This window comes from Bombus pascuorum, chromosome 5, assembly GCF_905332965.1.
Source record: "Bombus pascuorum chromosome 5, iyBomPasc1.1, whole genome shotgun sequence".
NCBI classification, from domain to species: Eukaryota; Metazoa; Arthropoda; class Insecta; order Hymenoptera; family Apidae; genus Bombus; species Bombus pascuorum.
This window is the reverse complement of record NC_083492.1, coordinates 978,377-1,002,974: the sequence shown is the minus strand read 5'-3', so window position 1 is coordinate 1,002,974 and position 24,598 is coordinate 978,377. Positions and strand designations below refer to the sequence as shown.

At 40.5% G+C, this 24,598-nt stretch overlaps 1 protein-coding gene across 3 annotated transcripts in view; it reads right to left on the bottom strand.

The window, feature by feature from the left end:
• LOC132906695 (pseudouridylate synthase RPUSD2-like) overlaps positions 1-24,598 on the bottom strand; it is a 182,027-nt gene that overhangs the window by 4,958 nt on the left and 152,471 nt on the right. For all 3 annotated transcript variants that reach the window (XM_060959102.1, XM_060959104.1, XM_060959103.1), the window contains exons 6-7: positions 6,383-6,470; positions 255-431 (exon numbers count right to left, since the gene is read on the bottom strand). In XM_060959102.1, coding sequence (XP_060815085.1) covers positions 255-431; positions 6,383-6,470 — 265 coding nt within the window. The remainder of the gene's footprint in view (positions 1-254; positions 432-6,382; positions 6,471-24,598) is intronic.

Sequence of the window (24,598 nt, the reverse complement as noted above, 5' to 3'; positions counted from 1 at the left end):
ATGAATTATACATATACTACTGAAAATTATTACGAGACGGATTCGATTCTCTTTTAGCATCAAAGTTGACATTCGATCGGGACCATTGCAAATAATATCTCGTAAGAGTCGTAAATCTCTACAAAACATGGAACGCTATCCGACATGTCTTTTTGTTCTTATCCAATCCGGCTCTAACGGTGTTGGGCAGAATTTATTGGAAAAGCCACGGATCTAAGCAGGTTTCCCTCGCATAACACCGTTACGAAACGAACCTGTCTGTTTCTTATTTGGTGCTCCATCTGCCTCGCTTTCTTCGGCGTTCTACCGAAAAGGAGAATACCGCTGGTCAGTCTATCCAGCCTGTGGATTGTCCTCAGGTTCTTCAAATTGTACTCCTTCGCCAGAATGAAGACTACCGTGTTGTGTCGGTATCGTCCGCACGGGTGCACCTGCAATTCCAGGATCGGCTCGGTTTATTTGCCGAGAAAACAGAACGCGAAGCGGAAAAGAGGACGAGGAAGATCGAGGATTGTGCAATTGGTCGAGTTACGCGTTACGGTTAAAAATACTCGGCAAGGAGAACGAGAAAAGCGGAATGGGATTATTGTATTATTGTATTTACAGACACCAGAAGTGTTTCTGCAAGAGATGCTCCTCTCTTCCACCACGAATATTCTTCCACCATTTTAGCTTCTAAGCTAATCGTTTCGTTTTCCAACATTGTTATCCGTTTGACCGTTTAGAGACTGTTCCTCTTCGTTTGAAATAATTTCTCTTCCACCGATTTACAATTTCTTGGGTATAATTTTACGATCACATACCATACAAATCAAGCCGCAATTGATACGATATTATAATATTTCGTAGCACGTCTGAATTCTTGCGCATAATAAATTTTCACGGAATAAAACAATGCAGCAACGATCATTCATCCGTCATAATCGTGTGATTTTCCCTTTACGATTACTTTCTATGTTTGATACAGAGAATTTCAATAAAACACTGACTACGAATTAACGTAGAATACATATTATATATTGCAAGTATAAAGACAGTCATGAAAAGAATACTCGAAACCATTTCAAAAGCAAATCTCCGCAAATCTATTCATTTATCGGTTGACAATGTTTGGCATTGAAGTAAATCGATGCTAAAGGAACATATTTTGAATAAAACGAACGATTTCTACAAATACGATTAGCATTTGAATTAATGTATTGGCAATCCCATTACTTTTCAATCGGACTGTGTACCGTAGACTATGTACATCTCTACAGTCAATAGCATTAAATTAAAAATGCTTTCCACTAACCACATCATTCACTAGACGAGTTGACAGGACGTACAACGGGTAAGCGTATAGAACGTTAGTGAAAAGCAGCAGTCTTGGCGGTATACGATCGAAATTCGAAGCTAAGCGCGATTGCATGACGCCATTATGGTAGCGACGATGGTTAGGGCAAACGATTTGACGCGAATGCACGTGCAAACAGGCTGCCTGCATGCGACGTCGACCAATTTCTCCCAATTCGAAGAGAAAAAACCGATTGACTCTATGACAAAAGGGAATGATTCGATGATTGCGTGTTCGTGTCAGCCGCAATATGGGCACAATGGTTGATCCGGAATTGTCGCGTTGAAAAATGCGATTAGAAAGAATTTCTGGAACGAGCGAAACGCTTACAATGGGTGACAAAAATTAGGTTTCGATGTTTATTTATATTAAAAATATAACGAACAGACTGTGGATCCTTGTGCACTTACGGGAAATTTAAAAGCGCAAAAGTACATTTTTGCGCCTTAAAATCTCGTAGCCCAAAAAGTTGAAACGGAAGAATCGTTACGTGTAATTTCGCGTTTTGATTTTACGCAGAAAACAGTTTCCTAGAAAGTTACAAGTATTTTTATTTACTTTATCGAGATACAAAAATTGCAAGAGCAAGGTAGAGTTGAGACAAATTTACCATTTGGAAGAAAATGACAGAGAAGAGGTAAAAATACGAAGAGTCGAGGAGCTACCTTAAGTTAAATACCTAATTTATTACTAATTTTCTTAGCAATAGAGAATTCCAATGACACCGTGCATCGATAATAATTTCCTTGCTCTACGAAAAACTTCTAACTTCTGTTAAAGAATCCTTCGAGTATAATTTTACTTGGACTACAGTTACAACGACGAAACTTCCGCAATAGATATACTATACTCCATCGAAGAGGTCTATAAAGCGACACGTAGTTCAAGTAACACTCATTGCCAACACTCCGATCCATTAATGCCAATCTGTCACTATACTAATCGTAGTGAAGCAATATAATAGCGAAGCACTCAACGCCGATTCAACGCTTGTTCTCGTCTTTTATTTTTCATATTACCGATATTTGTAACTTGCTAGTGGCGTTTGCGAAGTACAAATAAAATTCTAAAATCTCGATACTATCACAGTTTTTAAACATAGACGTAAGTTCGTTATACTGTACGAAAAAGAGCACGATACATAAACAATGCGTTCTACGGTACAAGAAAGAACACGATACATAAATTATGCATCCTTAAACTATGTAAACGGCGAATGACATTTGAACATCATTCTTTAGACATACGTAAAATATATTTAAAACAAAAACTAGTAGGAGAATAAACATCTACGTTATCTAAGCTGTCTATAAATATTTAAAGTAACACATACATATTAGTATTTCATACAACCACGACAAAGACAAAGACAAAGGCAAGCGAGTGTGAAAGTGAGAAGAAACACTTGCAATTCGCGGACGCAACGATAAATTCGAAGGAGTTGTCCGAGCAATTCTGTGCAAGATGTCGATAGGTTGATAGGCGAGGGAACGTTAGAGGCGTAAATAGTACGTAAACAGGAAGTAGCAGGTCGTAAAGACGCGCTGACAGCCGAGCGACAACGAGAACCACTCGATTTACCCGATAATCCTGCTCTTCATCTCGCTGCTCGTCAACTAACCCCCTTTTCTATGTCTCTGCCACCCTTTCCTTTCTCCTTTGTCGCTATCGTATTGTCCGACCCACTCACTGGAAGCATCGGATGTGCTTCATGCGGATATATATCGCGAAAACCTCGCTTCCTCCCCTGTCCTTACTCCTATTCTTTAGGTCAAACTATTTTCTATCGCGATAAGAGGCTTTCGCGGCGGACTTAATTTTTTAAGGCGATTGCCGATGATGAACATCGGTTGCTCGACTTCGCGTCTCGTCCCTTTCCTTTTTCCTATGCGATCAAAATACGCGAAATCTGACAGCCGTCGCGATAGAAATTTTATCGTTTCAATTTCTCAGACGGTTCGTATTTGCACGATTATCTGTGACGATTATGCGTTGCATAGTACGAAATCGTTTCGACACGAGCTTCTCTAATTTTTGGTTTGATCGTTACCTCTCGATCCTCGATATAATAATCATTGGTTCACTTGTGGATTTTAAATGCGTGACTCTATGAATTTTTAAATAATAAATTGCTTCGATTTTCACATGTTTCATTTGATCTCTACTTTTAGATATTTTTCTAATTCTTTTCTTTCGCACTTGCTCTTGCTCTTCTGAGAGAAACCAAGATTAAGTATTCTCGTATTTTTATAACGTTACGTTCGATACCTTCTTATTTTACACCTTCGTTAAATTCAATGCAATTAAATATTTCCGATGAAAACTTTACAAGTAAATGGTATTAATTCTGCTTCTATTTTTTAAGCGCGTAATAACGTTACGCGTGTTCATTGAATTTCAAGTGTATATCAATTTAACGTTTACAGGATATAAAGCGTACGCATACACACACAGAGGGAACGTGAAACGAGTTGAATTCGTAAACTGTTTGGCGTAGTCTGGCGAGGGTGGCGATCGAATGGACTCGTAAAATCTAACGCGCGGAACAAAAGCTTGGAAAATAAAACTGATCCGGTCTGTTGTTCCCGGGCGTAATTAAATGATCATTCCGCGGTCGCAAAAATGTTTTTGCGGCAATTAACCGAACGCGCGGAATGGTAATTAAGCGTCGCTTAATGTTTCTCTTTGGCTTTGATCCACGTACGAGCGAGGACCGCAAATTAAACGGGGAAACAAAAGCGGGACACGTCGAACCTGAAAGCCATCGTGACGAACCGAGAAACTTTGTTATAAGTTTCAATTTCGTGGCAGTTACCTGAGAATCGACGAAACTAGTTATCGAATTAAATTATTTTCCTTTCCGGTTACATCTTTCGCGAATATCAACGAAATAATAGCTTCTTGAATATAAAAAATCCTTTCGACGCGAAGAAGCTCTAAGAAATTTTTGATTTAACCACGTTAATAAGTTTTAATTTTGCTTCTGACAATTAAAATCACCGATGTTTATTAATTATAAAATTCTAACTTTAAAATTTATCTTTGAAGAATGTCAATTATCCAAAGTCCCAGAAGTTATCCAATTGTTCAAAGATTTCATAATGTTTGACAGAATTACCTATTTCGGTATAATTACATTAAGTACTCTGTAGTCTTTTTGCCTCGTCACGCGACCGCGTCATAATTGAAAATTACACGGTCGTATAATACTCGCTGTAAATTATTATCCCTCGTTAAGATACGATCGAGGATGTACGGTTGGAGCTATACGATTATAAAATCACTGGAATTCTGTGCTCGGTCGTTGGAAACATTACGGCAGAAGCATCAGTGAGATAAATCATTCGTCCGCTGAGAATCGGTGAAAATGTCATCGAGAGATCATTAAGGATTTCGCAAACTGCCACGTGATCGATGTAAGAATAATTTGAAAAGAAAAATTGCCTCGGTACGCTGACTTTCTATTTCTATAAAACGCTATAGTATGTAAGCAAGTACCTGGTATATCAGGTTGTCGGAAAAGTGTCTTTTGCAACGATGCATCTTTATGCAAACGTGAAACCTAATCCGTCGAACGTTGTAATCTTCATAAAACGAAAGAAACTCTTCGGACGACCTAATACTTTGTTCGAAACTGTACGTATCTTTTAACCGCGATAAAAATGCGAAATTTTAATCGTAGAGAAACTCTTCACATTCGAAAATTCGATGAATTTACATTTGGACGACGCGCGACAAACCGTAATTGCGCTTTTATCGTATTAATTACAAAAATGAGTCACGAGGAAAGAAACGTTTGCAAGAAACTATTTTTCGCAAAAAGAAGACAAAATTGTAAGGTGTTTTTTTAAATCGTTAAAAAAGAAATACGCGCCGAGGCACTTAAAAAGATTAATACAGCAAAGCAACATTCACGGCGGGAATTTGGTGGGAAAACAAGAGAATCTAAAGAGGTAAACACGAGGAAGGATCGCAAATAAGACGACTGGCGGGAAGCGAGGAGAGACGAGCCGGGCAAAATGAAAAGCAGTCAGCGTGTACAAACGCATTACAAAATTGCCGCGTGATTATTCATAATTGTTTTGCCACGTCGAAGGCCGTCGAGTCACAGACGATGAGCAAAGCCCACCGGCGCGTCAAACTGCAGGTAGAAAACATTAATAGGAAAAATACAGCTGCACGATGGACGTGCGGTTAATCACGAGCCAACGAAATGCATAGAAACTTACCATGACACGATAAGAAAGAAAAAAGAAAGATAGAAAAAGAATACAAGGAAAAATGAAACATGCGGCAAGTATGAGAATATGAACGACGATTGAACGCTTTTCTCTTATTATATAATTATATTCGACTCTCGTTTCTATTTTTTTTTCTTTTTAAACAACGTAATTAATAAACGACGAAACGTAGTTTCACGTTCTCGAGTCTGGAATACCTTCGATTTAGGAATAGTAAGTTCTGTTTCCTTCACAGTTTTCGTTACGATAAATTGGAGGATTCACGGTGTAGAAGCTAACAAGTTCAGTAAACCAACTTGGTAAATCGTAATATTTTCCACAGAAGATACTAAAAGCTACCATTAGAAGAATGACGAAAAAAGAACATTCTTCTCCATCGTCGATAAATTCTTTATTCAGATTCCGACTACGTTACGCAAGGATTCGACCAATTTCCCCAGAATTGGATACAATGAAGATCGAAGGTATTCCAGCGAGTGAATAATTTGGGTTAGTACAACCATGGGATCTCGAACAGCAAACAAACACGGATTCGTTCGGATTGATCGCGCGGCCGAGGCTTCGGGCCAAAAATAATCGGCCTGGGTCGCAGAAAGCGAAAGGCCGAGCGAACAATCGTCGTAGTCGCGCGAACAATCGGCCGCGATAGCAAAAACAGATAGAAACAGACAAAACTACTGCAACCGAGTGGATGCTCCCATCTGTTTCTTTTGCTTTTTATTTTATTTTATTTTATTTATTTTCTTTTTCTTTTTTTATTTTTCTTTTTTTTTTGGCAGTACAGTCCTGGCAGTACACCACTTACAGGGATGGAGGCGGGCTTGTTGACCACGACGACGTCCTCGTCCATGTGTATCACCGTGATCGGCTCCGAGGTGACAGGCACCTCGTGTCTGCAACACACCAATCGCAACCAGCTTAACGTGGCTTTGTTCCTCTTGCGCGTACTCTCATTCATTCCCTCTTTCTTTTTCTTACACGCACGCATACCACAGAATGGAGCTTCGTTTATTCGTGTGAGATTTACAACGAAATGGTATGTTGTGTCTTTGATGGTTGATGGATGGGTTACACAAGATCTCTTGCGTTTCGATCTCGGTTATGAATATTAATAACATTGACTCTCAAGGATTCATACTCTTAGGACTCCTAGGATTGATACCAGGATCAAAAAATTATAAGTTTGGATTGATTTTATTTGTATGGAAAATTTGACGTAGAAAATTGTAACATAAGAAACCGGACGTACTTACATTTTCCAAGACCCTTCGCATAGTATGGATCTTATATAAAGCGTTTTAAAGGTATATAATATTCATACTACGCGAACGGAAAACTCCGAGTTTCTTTTTCTTCCAATCTTTTAAGAAAAACTCGAAATTGCTAATTATTTTCAATTCGATTACGATGTATTCCTTTGATGGCAAATGTCCGGATAAACGAAGCTCGTACATGTAGAAATGACGACAGAGAAGTGCACAGTAACGATTCGCGGGAAAGGAGTCGGATCTCGAAACACGAGGGAAGGTGTTCGAACATGTCTGTTCTTTCCAGTCCATAAAGTGTTGAACGTGCATGATTCTCTTTGGAACTGTTAACTCGTAACACGTGCTCATGCGGTTTCGAGGATTTCTGAATGACTTGTATCTCTCCAAAAAAATCCTACATTTTAATATTATTGAAAAAGAGAAAAAACACGATGGAACATGTTTCGCTCGTCGAGTGTCATAGTTTCAGATTTTCGATTTATATCACTCAAACAGACACGACAGAAAATGTCTTTTGTTAAATACTTTACCTTCCATGGTATCCAACATTCTCTTCGCTCCAATTTCTTTCGTACTTCGAACGTTTAAAGAAACACGGTCGACAAATGAATTTTCAATTTTCAATCACTTTGTAACCGTTCCGTTTCAAATTTTTTAATTAATCCTCGCTTGCTAACGACACAAAACACCGCAATACTTTTATTTTTTCTTTTCGTTAAAAATACCAGTTGATCTTGAGCGATCTTTCAAGTATTCGTTTTCTATTTGGATTCTATATCTTACAGGATAAATTCCGGCAATTTCTGTTATACGTTATAAAATGCAGAGTACAAATTAGGATAAAATATTCTAAAGTTAAGTAACTTATCGTTAATCCAAAACGTCACTCGCGATCCAACCAAAATGTTGCGTTAAGCGTAAATTAAGGATCGATAACCAATATCGATAATATTCTAAAACCCTCCCATCTGCCAAATCCTCCGAAAACTCCACTTCTTCCTTTCCTTCCTTATTCGAAGAAGATTTTCGATACGCGACGATCCTCTTAAGGATCGTCAAACTAATCCAAAATTTACTTCGACCCCGTTTCTAACGCTTTAAATTTCAAAAGTCTTCGAAGAGCTTATAGTATCTGTATCCTTATCTTCGAGTTCCTCATTGTCCTCGGGCAAGTCGATCAGACCCTTTACGCTCCCGCAGAGCGTAAGTTAAACAGATTAATGGCGATGCGGAGAGAAAAACGATCGTGAAAACGGGACAAAGAGGATACCAGGGAGGGTTCGAAGGGAAGAACGAGGAGGCGCAACGACGACAGGTGGCCGGTCTTTCCCCGTATAAGCTCGTGTACGTTCTCGGCGAGTTCAATTACACGTTCCATCTACCTAATGCATTCCTTGAAACTGCGCTGGTCGTCGCGTGGCGTCGGTACTCTTTCGCTTTCGAAGACAATAAGAAAAACACCGCGAAGCCTTCTTCTTCTGCCTTTCCGCCACGTACTTTTTTCCAATGCTCTCCGCGCTTCATTCTCCATTTCGTCGCTTCTCTTTTTCACCGTGCTTTCGCGCTTTCTCTCCTCTTCCTTCTCTGTTTTTCCTTCGTCTTCGTGTCTTGGCTCTTCTTCCGTTTTCTTCCTTTTTCACTCTATCACCGTGTGCACCGAGCGTTTCCTTCTGTTTGTCGGCGAAGCAAAGTATCGTTGGGGGGAACGCTTCCCTCTTCTTTCCGAGACGTCTCTTTGAATAATTCAATTCGCGTCTGGGTAATTTCTAAGGGTTGTCTTTCGGTCGACTCGAGTGCAAGATGATTCTACTCTGTTTTCGAAACGGCGCGTGGCGGCTGGATTTTTTGGAGGAACGACGGTCGTCGAATTGAATTTTATACGGACGTTTTTATACGAGGTGTTAGAGAAAAAGGGACATTTATAAGGTGTGATTTTAGTATCTAATTACGAAATCGTCGTTCGAAGCTTACTCCTTGAGTCGCAAACAATTTATTTTTACGTCAGAAATACGCTAGTAGTTGGACCAGTCGGCGAATCAGCTGACTGATCGGAGAGATTATCAGATTACGATGACTTTTCAGAAGGTAATTCAATTTCTTTTCCCATGATGTATCGTTGTCCGATAAAATGGATTCCAGAGCAAGTTTCTTACTTGTAATCCAATAATTATCTCGGTCGAAATAAGACACCATTATGATTAAACAACGAAGAAGCTCGAGCATCGATGGTGGAAAGGAATTTCTTCCAAAGTTTCGGATCGCTCGACGATGAGGCATCAGCATTACAATTAAAAGTTGAACAGCATCTTGCCAGCGCGATCGATTCGTCGCTTCCCTTTTTGTTTAGAATGTCGTCGAATAAAAAGACCCTTGGGAACTGCTCGTTTCGATCGAAACTTCCGCGTGCTTCGTCCGATAGATGTATTTCGAAACTTAATTTAGCTGATATATTTTCATAGCATTTTAATAGTTTCATGAAAGCACAGTCTCTTTCGTTTTGTTCTGTCTTTGAATTACGAGCTTCTCTATGCAAGATACGGCAGATCTTAGATACAATTTGGTGTTAAAAAAAAAAAAAAATAGATTAGCTACAGACTGACTGTATATACCTCGTTATGTTTAATTAATAATTATCTGACGTAAATTTACTCCGAATGAATATCTTTCGAATCGCAGAAATTACTTTAAACACTATCACGAGTTCTCGCGAACTCCACTTCTTCCACAAACAAACGTGGTCTATTTCGAAACTATTGTTTCTTCTTTCAATAAATCGCGAGAACTCTTCACGCATGGTCGAAGAAGAAGTCGTTGGGACTCTGTTTCGCGCATTTGGCCCGATCGACTTTTGGCAACGAATCGATCTCGGAAGGCAGAGATCGACATATTTATTATCCTTCGTTGCTTAATTTAGCGTTCTAGGGGATACGCGTGACGGAAATTGACGGCTACTAAGCAAACGTTGCAGGATAATGTCCGTACCGAATGGAATCTTCGCGCATCAGTCCGTTACATAATGCCGGATTAAATCGACGGCATTTTCTTGTAAATAATTTCAAGATTTCTCGCCGTAAAACTACAACACAAAACCAAGGGAGCGAGTTCTCGCGAGAAAATGGGCTGACGTGTCTTAAAAATATTTCCTCTCGGAATAAGGAGAAATATTTATCTTCCATTCTCTTCCGTTATGGTACATCCAGCATGCTATTCTTTATTTCGCGAAATGCGTGGACCATGTAACACGCAAAGTACACACTGTAACTACTCCGTTAATGTCTTTCCTTTTTCTCAAAGATTAACGCGCCAAGGGGTTACGCAATACCGCAATACCGAAATAAACTTTCAATTACTTTCAGTTGTATAATTATCCTCTTCGTAAGTTTTATTACAGCACGCTGCATTTTAACGCTAGAACTACCGATAGTTAACGCGAAGCTATTTCTACCAAGACCAATGAAAATTAGTGGTCTTTAAAAAATACGTAATAATAGAATATTTGTATATTTATCGATTTATTACTTTCTTACAGAAGCAGTTCCATGTTATGTAGTACATTTTTCGTATTATTAATCCATCTGGCACCATAATCCCTAAACGAGGGTCGACACATTTATAAAATTGTAGAATTAGTCATTTTCACTGGTGTGAAACATCATCTAGAGATCTAGCGATCGATCCGGAATTTTTCTGATAACTGATATCGTCCTATCGAATGATACGGCGGTAAAAATTTGAAAAGCGTGTAGCAAGTTGTACAAAACGAGGAAACTGGTTAATCGGGGTTCGATAAACAGGATCCATCGCAGGATCCTTTTACACTTTGACAAGTACCGGTCATTTTCACTGGTATTGGTATAAGTAGCCTCGATACGAAATTATCTTCAATTGGAATACATAAAAAAGAAAAGAAAATTCATTATATTATTCTTTTAGTTGTCATCGCGAAACTCGTTACATCACTGCGGAAAAAATATAACACGAAGTAGGAATTTGGAAATAAAACTGTAAAAGCAGTCGATTCGACTGGCGCGGTAGTTCTAATGTTAATAACGCGAAATTCAATCGTACGGCAACGTTATCGCGGAAATTTAGGATAGATGTATATTTGGATGAAATTAATCAATGTTTAAATAGGAAAACAAATACGAGAACATGCACGGTTGTTTGAAGAAAAAGGAGAAACGCGCGAATATGCTTCTAGATATTGCAGCGAAAGGTTTCTAATCAAGCCTGATTGGCAGAGGTTTCCTCGCTCCGTCTGCTTCCTCTGTGAAACGTGGCTGATAGAACTGGGAAAATTTCATGCATCGGTATTACGCGGATATTTCGAACTAACCACAGAAACTAAAACATTTACGCTGCAGCACAGTCGATCACGTTTAATATCGAGTACACGCGATATTGTACTTTAACGTACTAGTAAATTAAACGTTAACAAATCAACCGACAGATGTAGTTGTTTTTGGTCGAATTAATCTTAAATTTGGCTGCGTTGTATCTTTTTTGCGACGACATTGGGAAATTTGTATTTCCATCATCGCTAATTGCTACCAATGAAACTGTACGACGTGTGGAAAAGTTTCTGCCTTGAAAGAGTTGATAAACTTCTGCCTAGTAGAATTTCCTCGCGCACTCTTGCTTTTATTTAAAAAAATGAAAAATATTGAGCTTTTTTAAGCGATTGTAATTCGACGAACCGGGGGAAGTAAACGAAGATGTTCAGAAAATTGCGAAAGATAGAGTTAGTCGATGGTTCGAACGGTGACAGATTGATCTTTGTTGAAATTAACACGTTTCTTCCAGCTTGGGGAAGCGATTCAAAGTTTAGAGGGAAGGAGGACACGATTTCTGGGTGACAAACGACGTCCCGACCTTTCGATTCACCACCTCGCCAGATAACCGCGCAGGAATCGACCACGAGTATCCCTTATCTCGGCAAGTTTGCCCCGCGGTTATCGGGGTCGAACCGGGGACGAAGGTCCTTTGGCTGTGCGATCCGCAATTGCTCAAGTTATGATGGAACTAATCGAACTCGGTGGCCCGTTTACGGAGCCGCCGTCAAGGAACGAGTTCGAGATCGCTGAATTGTTAAAAATTTAGCCGAAGTAGCGTGAAAGGAAAGGAATAATAAATCGAGCGAAGGTGCAACGGAATAAACGGAATAATACAAAAGCTGGCAACTCGAAGGGAATATGGAAATGTTGCGAGATAACAGTTGTTTGAAATTTTAATTTTTCCAGCAATAGTTTTCGATCCCGTGGAAAGATGTAGCGTACAAATTGAAGCGAAATATTCCGAAACGAAGCAAGATTTTTCGTAATTGGTACGAAATTTCTTTCGATGATTTTCGAATGGAAACCTAACGGCAATTAATTCAGGACTCAAAGGAAACTAACGTCGGAGAGTATAATTCTCAGAGGGATTCCATTTTGTGTCCGTCCTATCGTGGACGACCGGTCCGTTTCCACTGCGAACAACCAGTATCTGGATTTATTTCGGGAGTCAGGCCGGACAACGCGGAATTACGAAAATGCTTTTCGAGCTCAGGGACGAGGTTCGACGTCGGTCTAGCCGTGATCTAATAATTAGGCGCGACTGCTGTTCGAGATCGCGAATAATTGGCCGACGATAGCTCACGACACTACCGAAAGATTTACAGAATACCGCCAGCTTCTACTTGTAAGCGACTCGTTCAAACGCTACACCGACTGTTATTTTATTGTCGTCATGAATTTAGATACTTGTACGTAAGAAATGTTTCCACGACTCTACGTGATATTTGGAAATTCTCGGTGAAACGACGCTCGGTTTGTAATTCATATTTTCACGTTGTTATGATTCACTCATCGGAGTCATTGGATTTTGACGAGTGATTAGTGTTTTGTTTCGTAGAAATTCTACTCAAGAGGACGAGTTTAATCCATCGATGACCATTAACGATAAAATATCAACTTGTAAGAGATCATATAAATATATTAGGATACGACAATTTTTTTTTTTTTTTTATTTTGGTTATTTTACAATTTGTCCTTGCGGACATTTGGTAAAGTGTTATATCTTGTTGGTGAAAAAAAATATATAAATAAAAAATAATATAGCATGTGGGCGGCTACCCCCAGCGGGGTACCAGCTTCGTTTTTTTCTAAGTTATATCTTTTATGATATAAATATATTAGGATACGACAATTTGTATCAAATCGATCATAATTTGTCCGCAAAAACAATGTTGAAGGATAAACGAGTACCGTATTACGAGTTCCGGACAGCGCCGAATAATATTTTTACGATACCTTATCTGGTGAACAAGAATGAAGAATCGAAGAACGTCAATTTAATACTCGTGCGATTTATCGACGATTCGTGAGCGACCGTTTCACCGATGTACCGACTAAACCCGTGTGAAACAGCCGTGCATATTTCATTGGAGATGCATGTCACGTCGGTATGCGACCCGCGTTAAATTTGGAAGGCGTCGTAGTTGTAACACGGTGAGTGTTGCACTTTTCAAATGTCAGCCGATGCGACACGGCGACGCGTCTAGATCGTCTAACGCGACGCTTCTCCATGGAAATTCTATATTTCTATCGAGTCTAACACGGTCTTTTAATTCGGTTGCCAATCCTCTATCCAATTAATAGTCGCCTTATAGACGCGCGACTAACGACAAAAAGATTTTATTTTATCATCACGACGGCGAGGTAAAATTTTCAGCAAAAATTTAATTAAACCGCGAAATTTTCTGCACGGGATAAGATAGTAGCGACTTTCCTCGTCTCGAATAAATGCTACAGATAATCAAGGAAATAAGCGGAAGACTTTGAACGTTAACCCTTTGCACTCCTATGTCGAGCGTGACTCGGCATCGGTTTTTATCTCAGCAGTTGCTTTGTTAAGTGCCACCTTTTTCTGTGAAACGGGCGAAAGGAAACTAGAATTGCGTCTTGGAAATTGTTTCAAGATATATCGTACACTTAAAAATTACAAAATACAACAATAGTGTGAATAAAGCTGGTATTTAAACGAATACGTTTCTTCCTTTACTTATTTAAATTGTCTTACTTTTTAGTTAAAGTAAATCCCAAATAAAACATGTAAAAGCGTCGGGAGCTGCTGCTAACGAAATTGAAATAAAATTCGGTGTGCAAAGAGTTAACGATCGTCTCGTGAAGCAAGAAATGCTCTTACGATCGGTGGAACGTATAAAGTTTCCCTCGCAACAGGAACGAGTCTGATCCAGACGCGAACGCTTAGTCATTAACGCGTAATTTTACTAAAATATTTTATATCAAACGCGATTAAAAAGTGCGAAGCAAGATGTACGCGATCCACGCTACGGAAAATATAAAAAATCCAAGAATACGAAGAAAAGGGCAAGGTTTTCGGTACTTTTAGCTACGTCAAGCGCTATACGCGAAAACCTAGAGAGGATGCGATCAGAAGCGTTAATTCTCGTTCGCAGGGAGACTGATCCTACGACAACCGCCCTCGTGCATGTCCCCGGCGACACGGAAAATTGGGTAGGATAATTCAATTAGCCAGAAGCGGTTCCGTGGTCGAACGATCCGCTTCCGTCGGACACGTCGTGCAATTTCGCACGAGAGTAGCCTTTAGCGATGAATTAGAAACGCATTTAACCAGCTAAACGGAAGACAACCCATCCCCTTCCGTTCTCAATTTATGCTGTTTCGCGTCCACGAGTGTTTCATTCGAGAACAAAGGTCTCGCTCTCGTGTTTCGCGAATAAAAAACACAGATACCTTCCGTGTCTACGAACGTTTTCATTAATTCCGTCGATCGAACGCCAATTCGAAAGCACTCGAAGCGTAAGAGACCAGCTCGCTGCGATTACTTATTCCATCGGATGGATTATTTAAGGAACAAAAAAAGGATGGAAAGAGAAAGGAAAGAAGAGGATACGCAGAATAGTAAAATAAGAGCGTGGAGGACGCGCTTTTCCGATTATTCGTTCCCTTCCTATCGACGTTTCATTATGTTCGTGGAAAATTCGAGTAGCGTCTAACAAGACCAACCTTCCTTTGGACGTTCCGAAAAGCCGCAGAAGCTGCGGCGTAACGAATAATTGGACGAACGATGGATCCTTCCGTAATGCAGGAAGATAAAGAATCTTTGGTTGGAGCAATTAAACGCACGCCAGGGATGATCCGTGAAAGGACAAAGCTGCGCGCTACATCCGCTTGGTAGTCGATTACTTTGATCGGGCAAAATGGGAAATCGAGAATGAGATTATTAGCAGTTTCAACGGTTGCAGTTGTTCTTGACAGATACAGAGAACTCCGCGTCAACATCGTCTTTAGCTGTCGATACTCTTTTAGACGCGACCTTTAGACGTTGGGTGAAAGAAAGTTTAAAATTACTATTTTTATATCACAGCGATTTTCTGCCGTGTCGGTAAGTTATTCCCACGAAGCTAATTAATCTTTTCGTTAACGCGTGTTCCGCGATATCCCGAACCTGTTTAAGAATGAAACATTTTAGAGTGGTTTTACGGCTACGAGATGCAGCGTATATTAATAAAACTTCCATACGCTAAATGTTTATACTTTCACGAACATCGCTGTACGCCTATTCGCTGATTTTATCAAATGCAATTCCATCGCACGAAATTACGATCCTACATTCCCTCTGGTTTACATTTCTTCCGTCCGACGTAGCTGCCTTATCGGTACCCCATTTGGAACACGTTATTTTTATTCGTATAGCTGCATAAAGATTCGCCGACTTGTTAAGCGGCGTTTAATCCACGCAGCGGAATAAGAATCGCGGCTTCGCGATAAGAGTATATCCCAGCTCGCTGGGTAAGTGGTCTGCAAAAGTGTTATCGCGAAACGCGAGGTCGAGTGCCAAGGCGACCGGTTAGAATAGCGGCGAGAGCCGGGGGAAGGTTGTGTGCACGGAAAGTTAAACGGAAACTGTACTTGTTGCTTGAAATTGACGTAGGGTCGGTGACAATGTTTGGCGGAGGTGGTTGCCAAGAAATACAACCGTCCATCGGCGCTTCTCCTCTGTCAGAAGCTGGAGGAGAAGGAAGAGGAGGAGGACTTGGTCGTAGCCACGACATCTCCTGTACACCGCCCCGTTACGGAAGCGAACTTGTTGCTGAATTTGGCAACCAGCTCTGCAACTTGCGGAAGAGCAGCACGGCTGGTGGCTCCGGAGTTGTTGCCTCGTGCGCCGATCCAACCCTCGAATTTATGCCCTACCCTCGTAATTCCGTCCACTGTCTGCAAATTCCATCTCTCGCTGGAAAATGTTCCACTGCTAACCACCCACGGTAAAATATCCCAGTGAATTTCGTCGAATTACTAGTTTTCACTGGCTTTGGCCGTTTCGCGAATATACCTGCATCGTCAACTTTCATTCGTTATCTCATTTAAGGCACGGCTTTTAGGCGTGTTTTTACAGCTCTCTTCCGGTTCTTTCTCCGTCGAGTACTTCTCCACGCGAGGGATATGTCGGCTCTTTTTAGAATTTTATTTTTACGAAGTTTCATTCTCCCTAGCCTTTTCGGATTACCATGTTTTTATTTTCTCCTCTGTAGATCCTTCGTTTTCCTTTTTTACGGACGTATTTGCTTCCCGGGTTAATTCCAATAATTATACGTAATGATTAGAATATCGTACGTTATCAGATGATACTGAGATATCGATGATAGTCAATATTAGTTGGTATAAATAAAGAGGAATGTAATCGAAGATGGACGAAAATTGGTCGCGTAAATACACTCGAGTAACCTTACGAAAGTACCAAGCTTCTCATCGAATTGCACCTTCGGCTTACACAAATTGTTACGCCACGAGGCTTAGTATAGGCCGTATTTCTAACCGTCGCAGACAGATCGTCTTATCTGCCTGACGGAAAATATACAATGTATGACGAGCGCATAATTGTCACCAAGCAGCGAGTTGCAGAAACGTCGATTTCGGGCCGTTATTTCATGCGCACAAAGGTGGCATACGCGATCATAGGCGCGAACGGTAACGTGATCCGAACGTAGCGAGGGTCGTCTCCTAAAATTGACGAAGAATTGATCTAAGGGCAGTCAGTCTCATTTGAAGATTCGAACGACATACATCGAGAGGTCTGACTATTGAAATTAAAGTCGCTCAGTCTAACGAGTTCATCGAGAGATATCGTAACGTCGGGTCGAATTTCTGTAACGCGTTAACTGTATTCATCGCTAAACAATTTGTGACGCTTTTATTATTATATAATTTATTGTTAAGCTATATTAACCTGTTAATACAGTGTTAAATTCATTGAACTACCTCTGTTATCTTAACTGAAACAGAAAAACGACTGATTCGCGGCGTCGATTATACGAATCGTAGCGAGAATTTACGCCTCTCGCTGGCGCGTTTTCCTCGCGGCCGCGTCTCTCCGCGAACGGTCGTAGCACAAATGATAGATAATTGTATAACTTGAGGCAATAATGGTATATACGATAAGAAAGAAAGCCACTAATTGTTATCAATCCGAACAGCAATATATTTACAGGTATGAGCCATTCTTTCGACGCTTGTCGGACAAACAATGACCGTTTTAAAAAATCGTCACGGGACAAACGACCCTCGGCGAACAAAACGCGCAATTTTGAAACAAGTGGGGAGGGAAGGGGGCCGATTCGAAGCGAAATCCGCGATTTCATTCTTCCCAATCCGTCCTTTCTCGGTCATTTCCTTTTGTAGTGCCGATGGAGGCACGATACATCGAGTCCGCGCGCGCTCGTTTCTCCATTTTTGCGGCGTACAGCGAACAGAGAGACGTAGACGGGACAATGAGGCAGGAGTTCCCACGGAATACTCTGCAAATCGAAGGAACATGGCACAAAAGCGACTTGACCGGAACGGGCGCGGGGAAACCGTTACGGAACGAGCACGAAACGAGCTTTGGGGTATTTTTTAACGTTTGAAAGAAAAAAATAAAGAAAGAGAAGGGAAGAAGAAAGGAGAAAGAAAAGGAGCGAAAGGACGGAAAAGAGAAGAAGAAACTCTTCGTCTTTCTGTGTCGTAGTCCCTTTGTGAACGGCGTATCTGCTCGCGTTCGTTGATTTTCTCCTGTTCGTCGAGGAATCGCGAAGGTACCGACGATCAATCTTTGTGCGACAATGACGCGATCAACTACTTCCTTGCCTTATGACAGCGCGTGAATGAGAAAATACGAGACACGCTCGTGATATGTGACGTGGTACCCCAGTTAACACAGAGAATATACCAGCGATCGTAATATAATCGACGAGCAATAATTCTTTTATATTTTCCCCAAATTTAAGGAGCTTTTCACCGATAGAAAAATACGATTCGATCGACAATGGTTCGAAGAACGTAGTAGACTCGACGTAGTTGTTCGACGCTCACCCATAAAACTGGAAAAAATCCCAGTATACAAAACCTTCGACATTTTTCTAATTTTGCCGCTGCTTAAATTTCCTATCGGAAGTATCGAAGCAGGAAAATTACACGGAAGCCTGTAAACCCTCGGCGCTTCCGTTATTAGGAAAATTTCAATTCCAACGTTAAATACATATCGGGTTTAACTCGATTCAGGACGACAGCAGCAAGTTGCTAGAACGAAGATCGATCCCGTAGACGAGTGATGCGTGAACGGCTGCGTGTGCAAAAGGTCGAAACTCAGAAGGGTTGATATCTACGATCTCGCACCAGGCCTACCTATCAGGCTCTTGCTTCTTCGCGAATAACAGATACCGTGTAGCTCGAAAAACAAGCGACTTGCGATCCTCGCAGATATCATCGTGCACCCGGTCCGAGCTAATAAATCAACCTGTCACCGAGCTTCAGCTTCGACCTCGACCCGCAACACGCTCAACCCATCCCTTGTCACTCAGTTCGACTTACCGGCGGACCAACGACGCCAGTGCATGCCGGTAACCCTCTATCTTTGAGGATTAACCAACGCCAACCAGCTTCGTTAAGCAAGCTGTTACGTCACCCCCCCTCTCTCTCTCTTGTCTCCTTTTGCATCCAAGATTTTGTTGTAATCCGAAGACTAAAGGAATTCAGCTCCGAGGAGGAACAAGTTTTGAAACAAGTTTCGGCAGGAGTTTCGAAACGGTAACTCGTAAACTGGAATAATCGAATAATTGCGGCGAATTCAAGGGGAGATAATTTTAGGTAGAATATCGATCACGTTTTGAGAGATTTCGTAGGTTTTGCAGGTTCTCGAATTTTGCAATTGCGCGTTTAACGATAGAATGGTGGCAAGGTAATTATTCAGGACGTTTCAAATTGCGAATCGATTGGATCGTAATGTTTGATAATCGAGCGGAGAAACGGAAAAACGGATAAATTGAACGAGGGCAGGGGAAAATATGGTATGTGAAATTTAAGAACCGTCTGGCGAGATAATAATGGATGTTAAATATTGGACCACCGCAGAAGCTTGTATACGCATATACATAGGCAAAAAAAATGAATTTGAAGTTGACATGGATCGATAGCGACGAGACCGCGAAAACTTTCCTCGATTCGACCAACCGGTGCGAATCAGCTGTCGCGTCGTCCCATAAAATGCATGCTCCAAAGAGGATTTTGAAACAGAAACGTTCAATCACTGGTCCCGACATAATTTCACTTTTACCGCGTGTTTTTTATTTTCTACCTCAACTACTTGTCCCTTCGTACGTCCATTTTCAAATGATACACGGTATGCATATGCAGGAGGCGTTCGATCAAAACACGCAGTAATTAAAACAAAAGGTCGTTCAAGTATGAAATAAAACACAAAAATGGTAATAAAAAATATTCCAAAAAATGTAAGAAACCATTGAAACGCTTTTAAAACGATTCAAAGAAATTTCTTTTGTACTATTATTAATTGGTAGGAAAATAATTTTAAGAATATCAGTTTCTAGAGCGATTAAATTTATCGTATATTTTATTCCAAGTTTTCCGTTATTCCACGGAACGAATACGAGATTGAAAAATATTTTAATACGACTGACAGAAATAATTGGTCGTTCTACCTTGGAATTATGCTTCAATGAAATATAGATTAGGCGTACACGCACGTACGAACGGAAAGAAGTTAAAACAGACTTTTTAGAAAGCGGAGCCTGCTATCGAAATATTCTGGTTTATGCTTTTGACTCGTTTCTTCGTGTAGAACCGCCGTCTTTTCGATCGTACACGTATATACGTACGCGTGCGTACGCGTGTAAATTATGAAAGCCATTCGGACGAAATCGCACGATCCGTATTGGAAAAGCGTCGCCCCGTTATAAACTGGGAATTCCAACTTCGATGGATCCGCAAATATTACGTCGGAATCCATCGATATTTCTGGCGCTTGCCGATTTCGTCGAATCGCACTCCGCACAAGATTAAAGGCTCGACGTTTAATTTTATTATCAACGAACGCGTCGGCCATCTGAATCCTATTGACCGTGAATCGAAACGATAACGAGCAGCTTATGCCAATTTTTAATCGTTCTATCCCGATGTTTCTATCAATTTTTTACCGTCAACATTTGTCAACTTTTACGCAAAAGTTTTACATAGAATTTTCAGTTTCCGCTTGTTACAGCGTATCAACGTACACGGAGGGTATAACATATGCTCTCCTCGTCTTCAATCTGACTACACATGGAATAATCGTTAATATCTCGTGCAAAATGTACTCTGATCTTTTACTGTCACTCGTTAGATCAATAAATTATATTAAATTAAATATAGCCTTCGTTCCCATAAAAACTCTGTTAAATTTTTCTCAACAACAAATCGAGATGTCTTTGAAAAGAATCTCTAGCGGGACAGGCGACAGGAACGATTTATCATCGGGACGAGCATAAATAAATTCGGTCAACGAACAATTAATCTTTCTGCAATTTTCGAGCTGATCCTCCAGGGCTTCTGGCTCGTGTCTCGTCTTACAATATCGTGTGTCCATCCAATAGCCGACTAATGCATGCGGAAACTAATTCGGTGTCCTCATGAAATGCAAATTCTCTGGGAATACAGGCAGACAGCAGCATCTCGGGATCCTCGCTGTTTTTAATCGAGTCTGCGACAACATGAGAGGACATCGTTGAGGGGTTGATATTCCCCTGTTCACGTACACTTTTTGCGACCGTTTAGACGACAGGAAAACGCCAATGATCGTTTCGAGAATTGGAAAATTTAAAGAATTCGAAATTTAGAAAATGTTAAAAGATACAAAAATTAAAAAGCTCGACGGTAGAGATATTCGAACGTTGAAAAATTGGGGCAAGAAGAAGAAAAAATTGCGTAAAAGAATGCGATCGGTGCAAAAGTACGTGTCGGTCGAAAGAAGTATGGATCGTCGATGGAATTGTTCGTTAAATGGCAGAGGACTCGTCTAGTCGAACGAAACTGATTCCGTTCGAGCAATAGATTCTGATAAAAGCATGCAAATGTAGAAAGTAGGGGCGCGTTTATGGGGTCAATCCAATTTACGAGTCGCGGGATAGTAAATTCGAGTCACTGTTATCCCGGTATCTAGTCGGAAAACATGTAAATGCCACGCGTCGAATTATGTTTATACCGTTTTATGAACTTCTCTTTCTTTAAGAGAAATTCGAAGAAAATTTTCAGACAATTTCAAAAATTTATCTGCCATACGTTTGATCCGTACACGTTAAGTACGTTGATTTTATCGAGCTAACCATAATCCTTTTTTCGAAAAACGACAAGCGTATTCAAGGATAAACAAGTTTCGTATAAAAGTTAGTCGATATTAACCCAGATATCCTTGAGTACATTTTTACGATACCTTTCACGACACTTTTTAAAATATTGTTATTTTCCTTCGTTTTAATGGTTGAATCAAATATATCGACCATATTTGTACTTTATTTGTTTATCGTTCATCCATTATTTTAATCATCCAAATAAAAAGGATAACGTTATTATTAATTTATTAGGCAAATATTTGACTATCTCAAGTAATAATATGAAATAAAAAGTTTTATGAAACGCTGAACGCAGAGAACGTAGAAATAGTAAAATACGATTAACCTTGCGATTATTCATCCAGCAGCGTCATAGTTATATGCATTTAAATGAAAAATATGTATTCCAACGTAGTCATCCGCCATTAAAAAGTACTTTGTCACTGATACAGTCGGAACGCGAGTGGAAGACAGAGCTGAAACGCTCGCTCGTTAAACATCGTACGGAATAATAAGCGTCGAAAAGCCGAGCTCTAATAAACTGCTCGAGGAACACTCGAAACGTGATTAAAGCGCAGTTGACGTTCCGCCTGATCTTGCACCTGTAGCTCGCTCTGTTCCTTTCCCTCCGGGGGAGCAAACGAAATTCGTCCGTAAATGGACGGAATTAACGCCACTCTCTTGGTACGCGATCCACGAAACTTTGGTCCTCAACCTGATGTTTGACTATTCCTTATACGAACTGGCTTCTACTTGAAATTCACGATACAATTGCGAATATTTATTGCAGTGATAAATTCCAAGTTACGGCCAGCGTGGCTAGAACCAGAGGAAAAAATGCAGTCAAGAATAAAAAAATATGTAGATACATTTTGCGCAAAGATACGCGCAGGTAGTTGATTTTCCTCGTTCAAAAGCATCTCGCCTCCTTTCGGATCTTTACGGATCGATGTTTTGGTGATTAAAACTCGCGTGCCTTCGAGTCCGATTAATCGCGTGATTTCACACTACGAAGATTCTACCATGTTCCATCCGCAGCTCTCGTACGACGTTCTTTCACGACCAAATCCATCCACAAAGAAAACCTGTTAAACTCTTTCACGACTTTTTCTTCGCTTGCGAAAGTGACGAGCGAAATTAGAAGTTGCCTCGTTGCACGAGGATTTTGAAACGACCAAGTTGCCGAACGGAGATTAAGCGACCAGATAGCATTAACTCGTCGAGCAATATCAAGTTTCTGCAAGCATCGAGCAAAGAGCATTAACTCGAGAACGTTGAGTCGCGAGTTTCGCGAGTCGGTCGGTACAGCGTAGCGTACTTCAAAAATTCAGTTTCGGCAAAACGTATCTACTCGATCGTTCGCAAATTTATCAGAGAAGAGACTTTCAATTTTGACGCTTTAACGACTCTTGCTACCAACAAAAGCGAAACTGAAGGTAAATCATTGCAAATACAAACGATCGTAATTCGAAGAAAATCACTTTTATAATCAAGCGATGTCAGACGAAACAGATGATCGTACGATGAATTCTAAATAGCGTAGAAACGTCCGGACGACGATATCGAGACTTTTTCCAAAGAATCTTGCACGAAGTAACAGAGAATAGCGGCCTCGGCATCGGGCAATTAATTCAAGAATGCCACGGCAATTAACGGTGCTTATCGTTCGAAAACGATCTTTCCATCGAGAGTGACGTCAGTATCCGCGTCTTATTGTCCGCGACGAGTAACAGGCTGACCCGAATCATCTATTCTCGAGACCTTCACCCGCGAGGAACGGCTTTCCTGTTGATCGAGGAGGCCTTTTGTGCAATTGCGAGAAGCAGTCGCGATCCCAGTGCGATTTCTACGCCGCGGGCGTACCATGTGGCTTCTCGCCTGACGATTAAAATGGCAGGCGTTGCACACGAGGCAGCGAACGCGCTCGGTTTCGCGCCACTGGCCTGAATATTATGCGTGACCGAGGAAAGGAATCCACGTAGTCGATGAAATAAATTCAATGTCACGCGATTTACATGCAAATCAGATGGTTAATAAAAGAACGAAGGTTAATATTCTAGATGGAAGAATGAAACACGAGGCGACCTCGAGCGAACTTTTTTATTCGACGAACGAGTTAATTAGCCGCGTTTCCGTTCACCAAGAAAATGATATGGCGCAAGGAGGATAGAAGCGACAAACAAATATCGTAAGCTCGTAAATTCTCCGAACGTCGAAACTATTTTCCGAATTATTTCGTTCGTCGTAAAAAAATTCATTGACCCTAAGAAAACGGATGGATCCTGATGGACGAGAAGAACGATTTTACATAAGAGCCATTTTCAAAGCAATTCTCTTATTATTCGATTTATCGCTATTTAATTTTTGCTAATCGATCTGATCGGTGTATCGAATTAATTTGCACGTACAAGGAATGGTATTTGCATATTCGAGCATGTTCAAGCATATTCTTGCAGTGTTGGATGAAAAGAAAATTGGATATGTTCCAAGAATAATAAGTAGATAATATTATGCTTATGAAGCTGGAATTGATTAACATTTACGTAGAAACTTCTAAGATAACATTTAAAAGAAGTAAAAATGCACGAACCTCGAATGCTCGAAATTGAACAAACTTTTATCGACAAAATGATTTCTTCTACGATGTTTAGATCGTGCTTTAAAGATCATTTAAAGATCAAGCAGCGAAACAATACGTAAGAATTGCATAAACGTAACATTTTCTCGTTCTAAGGAGAAGGTTATTTTCACGGAAAATTTTTTAATACGTTTGTAAGTCGGTCAGCAAGCCAGGTAATTAGCGGCAACGCGCTTAAAAATTGATATTCAAGACCGAAGAGATGTATCATTAAAAGCATCATTAAAGACCTCTATAGAAACGAGTCCAACATGGAAGCAGGTCGATGTGTAGAACGTCTATTCAAAATCGGGACACTTATCGAATACAATTATCTTCGGAACGAAACAGCTCGCGATCTCCATCCAATTTCTCACTTTCTCTTTCTTCTCGATCGCGACTCAAACTCGAATCGCTATTTTTAATGCACCATAGATAGACCGCGAATGTTTGTGCAAATAAAGTAAGGTA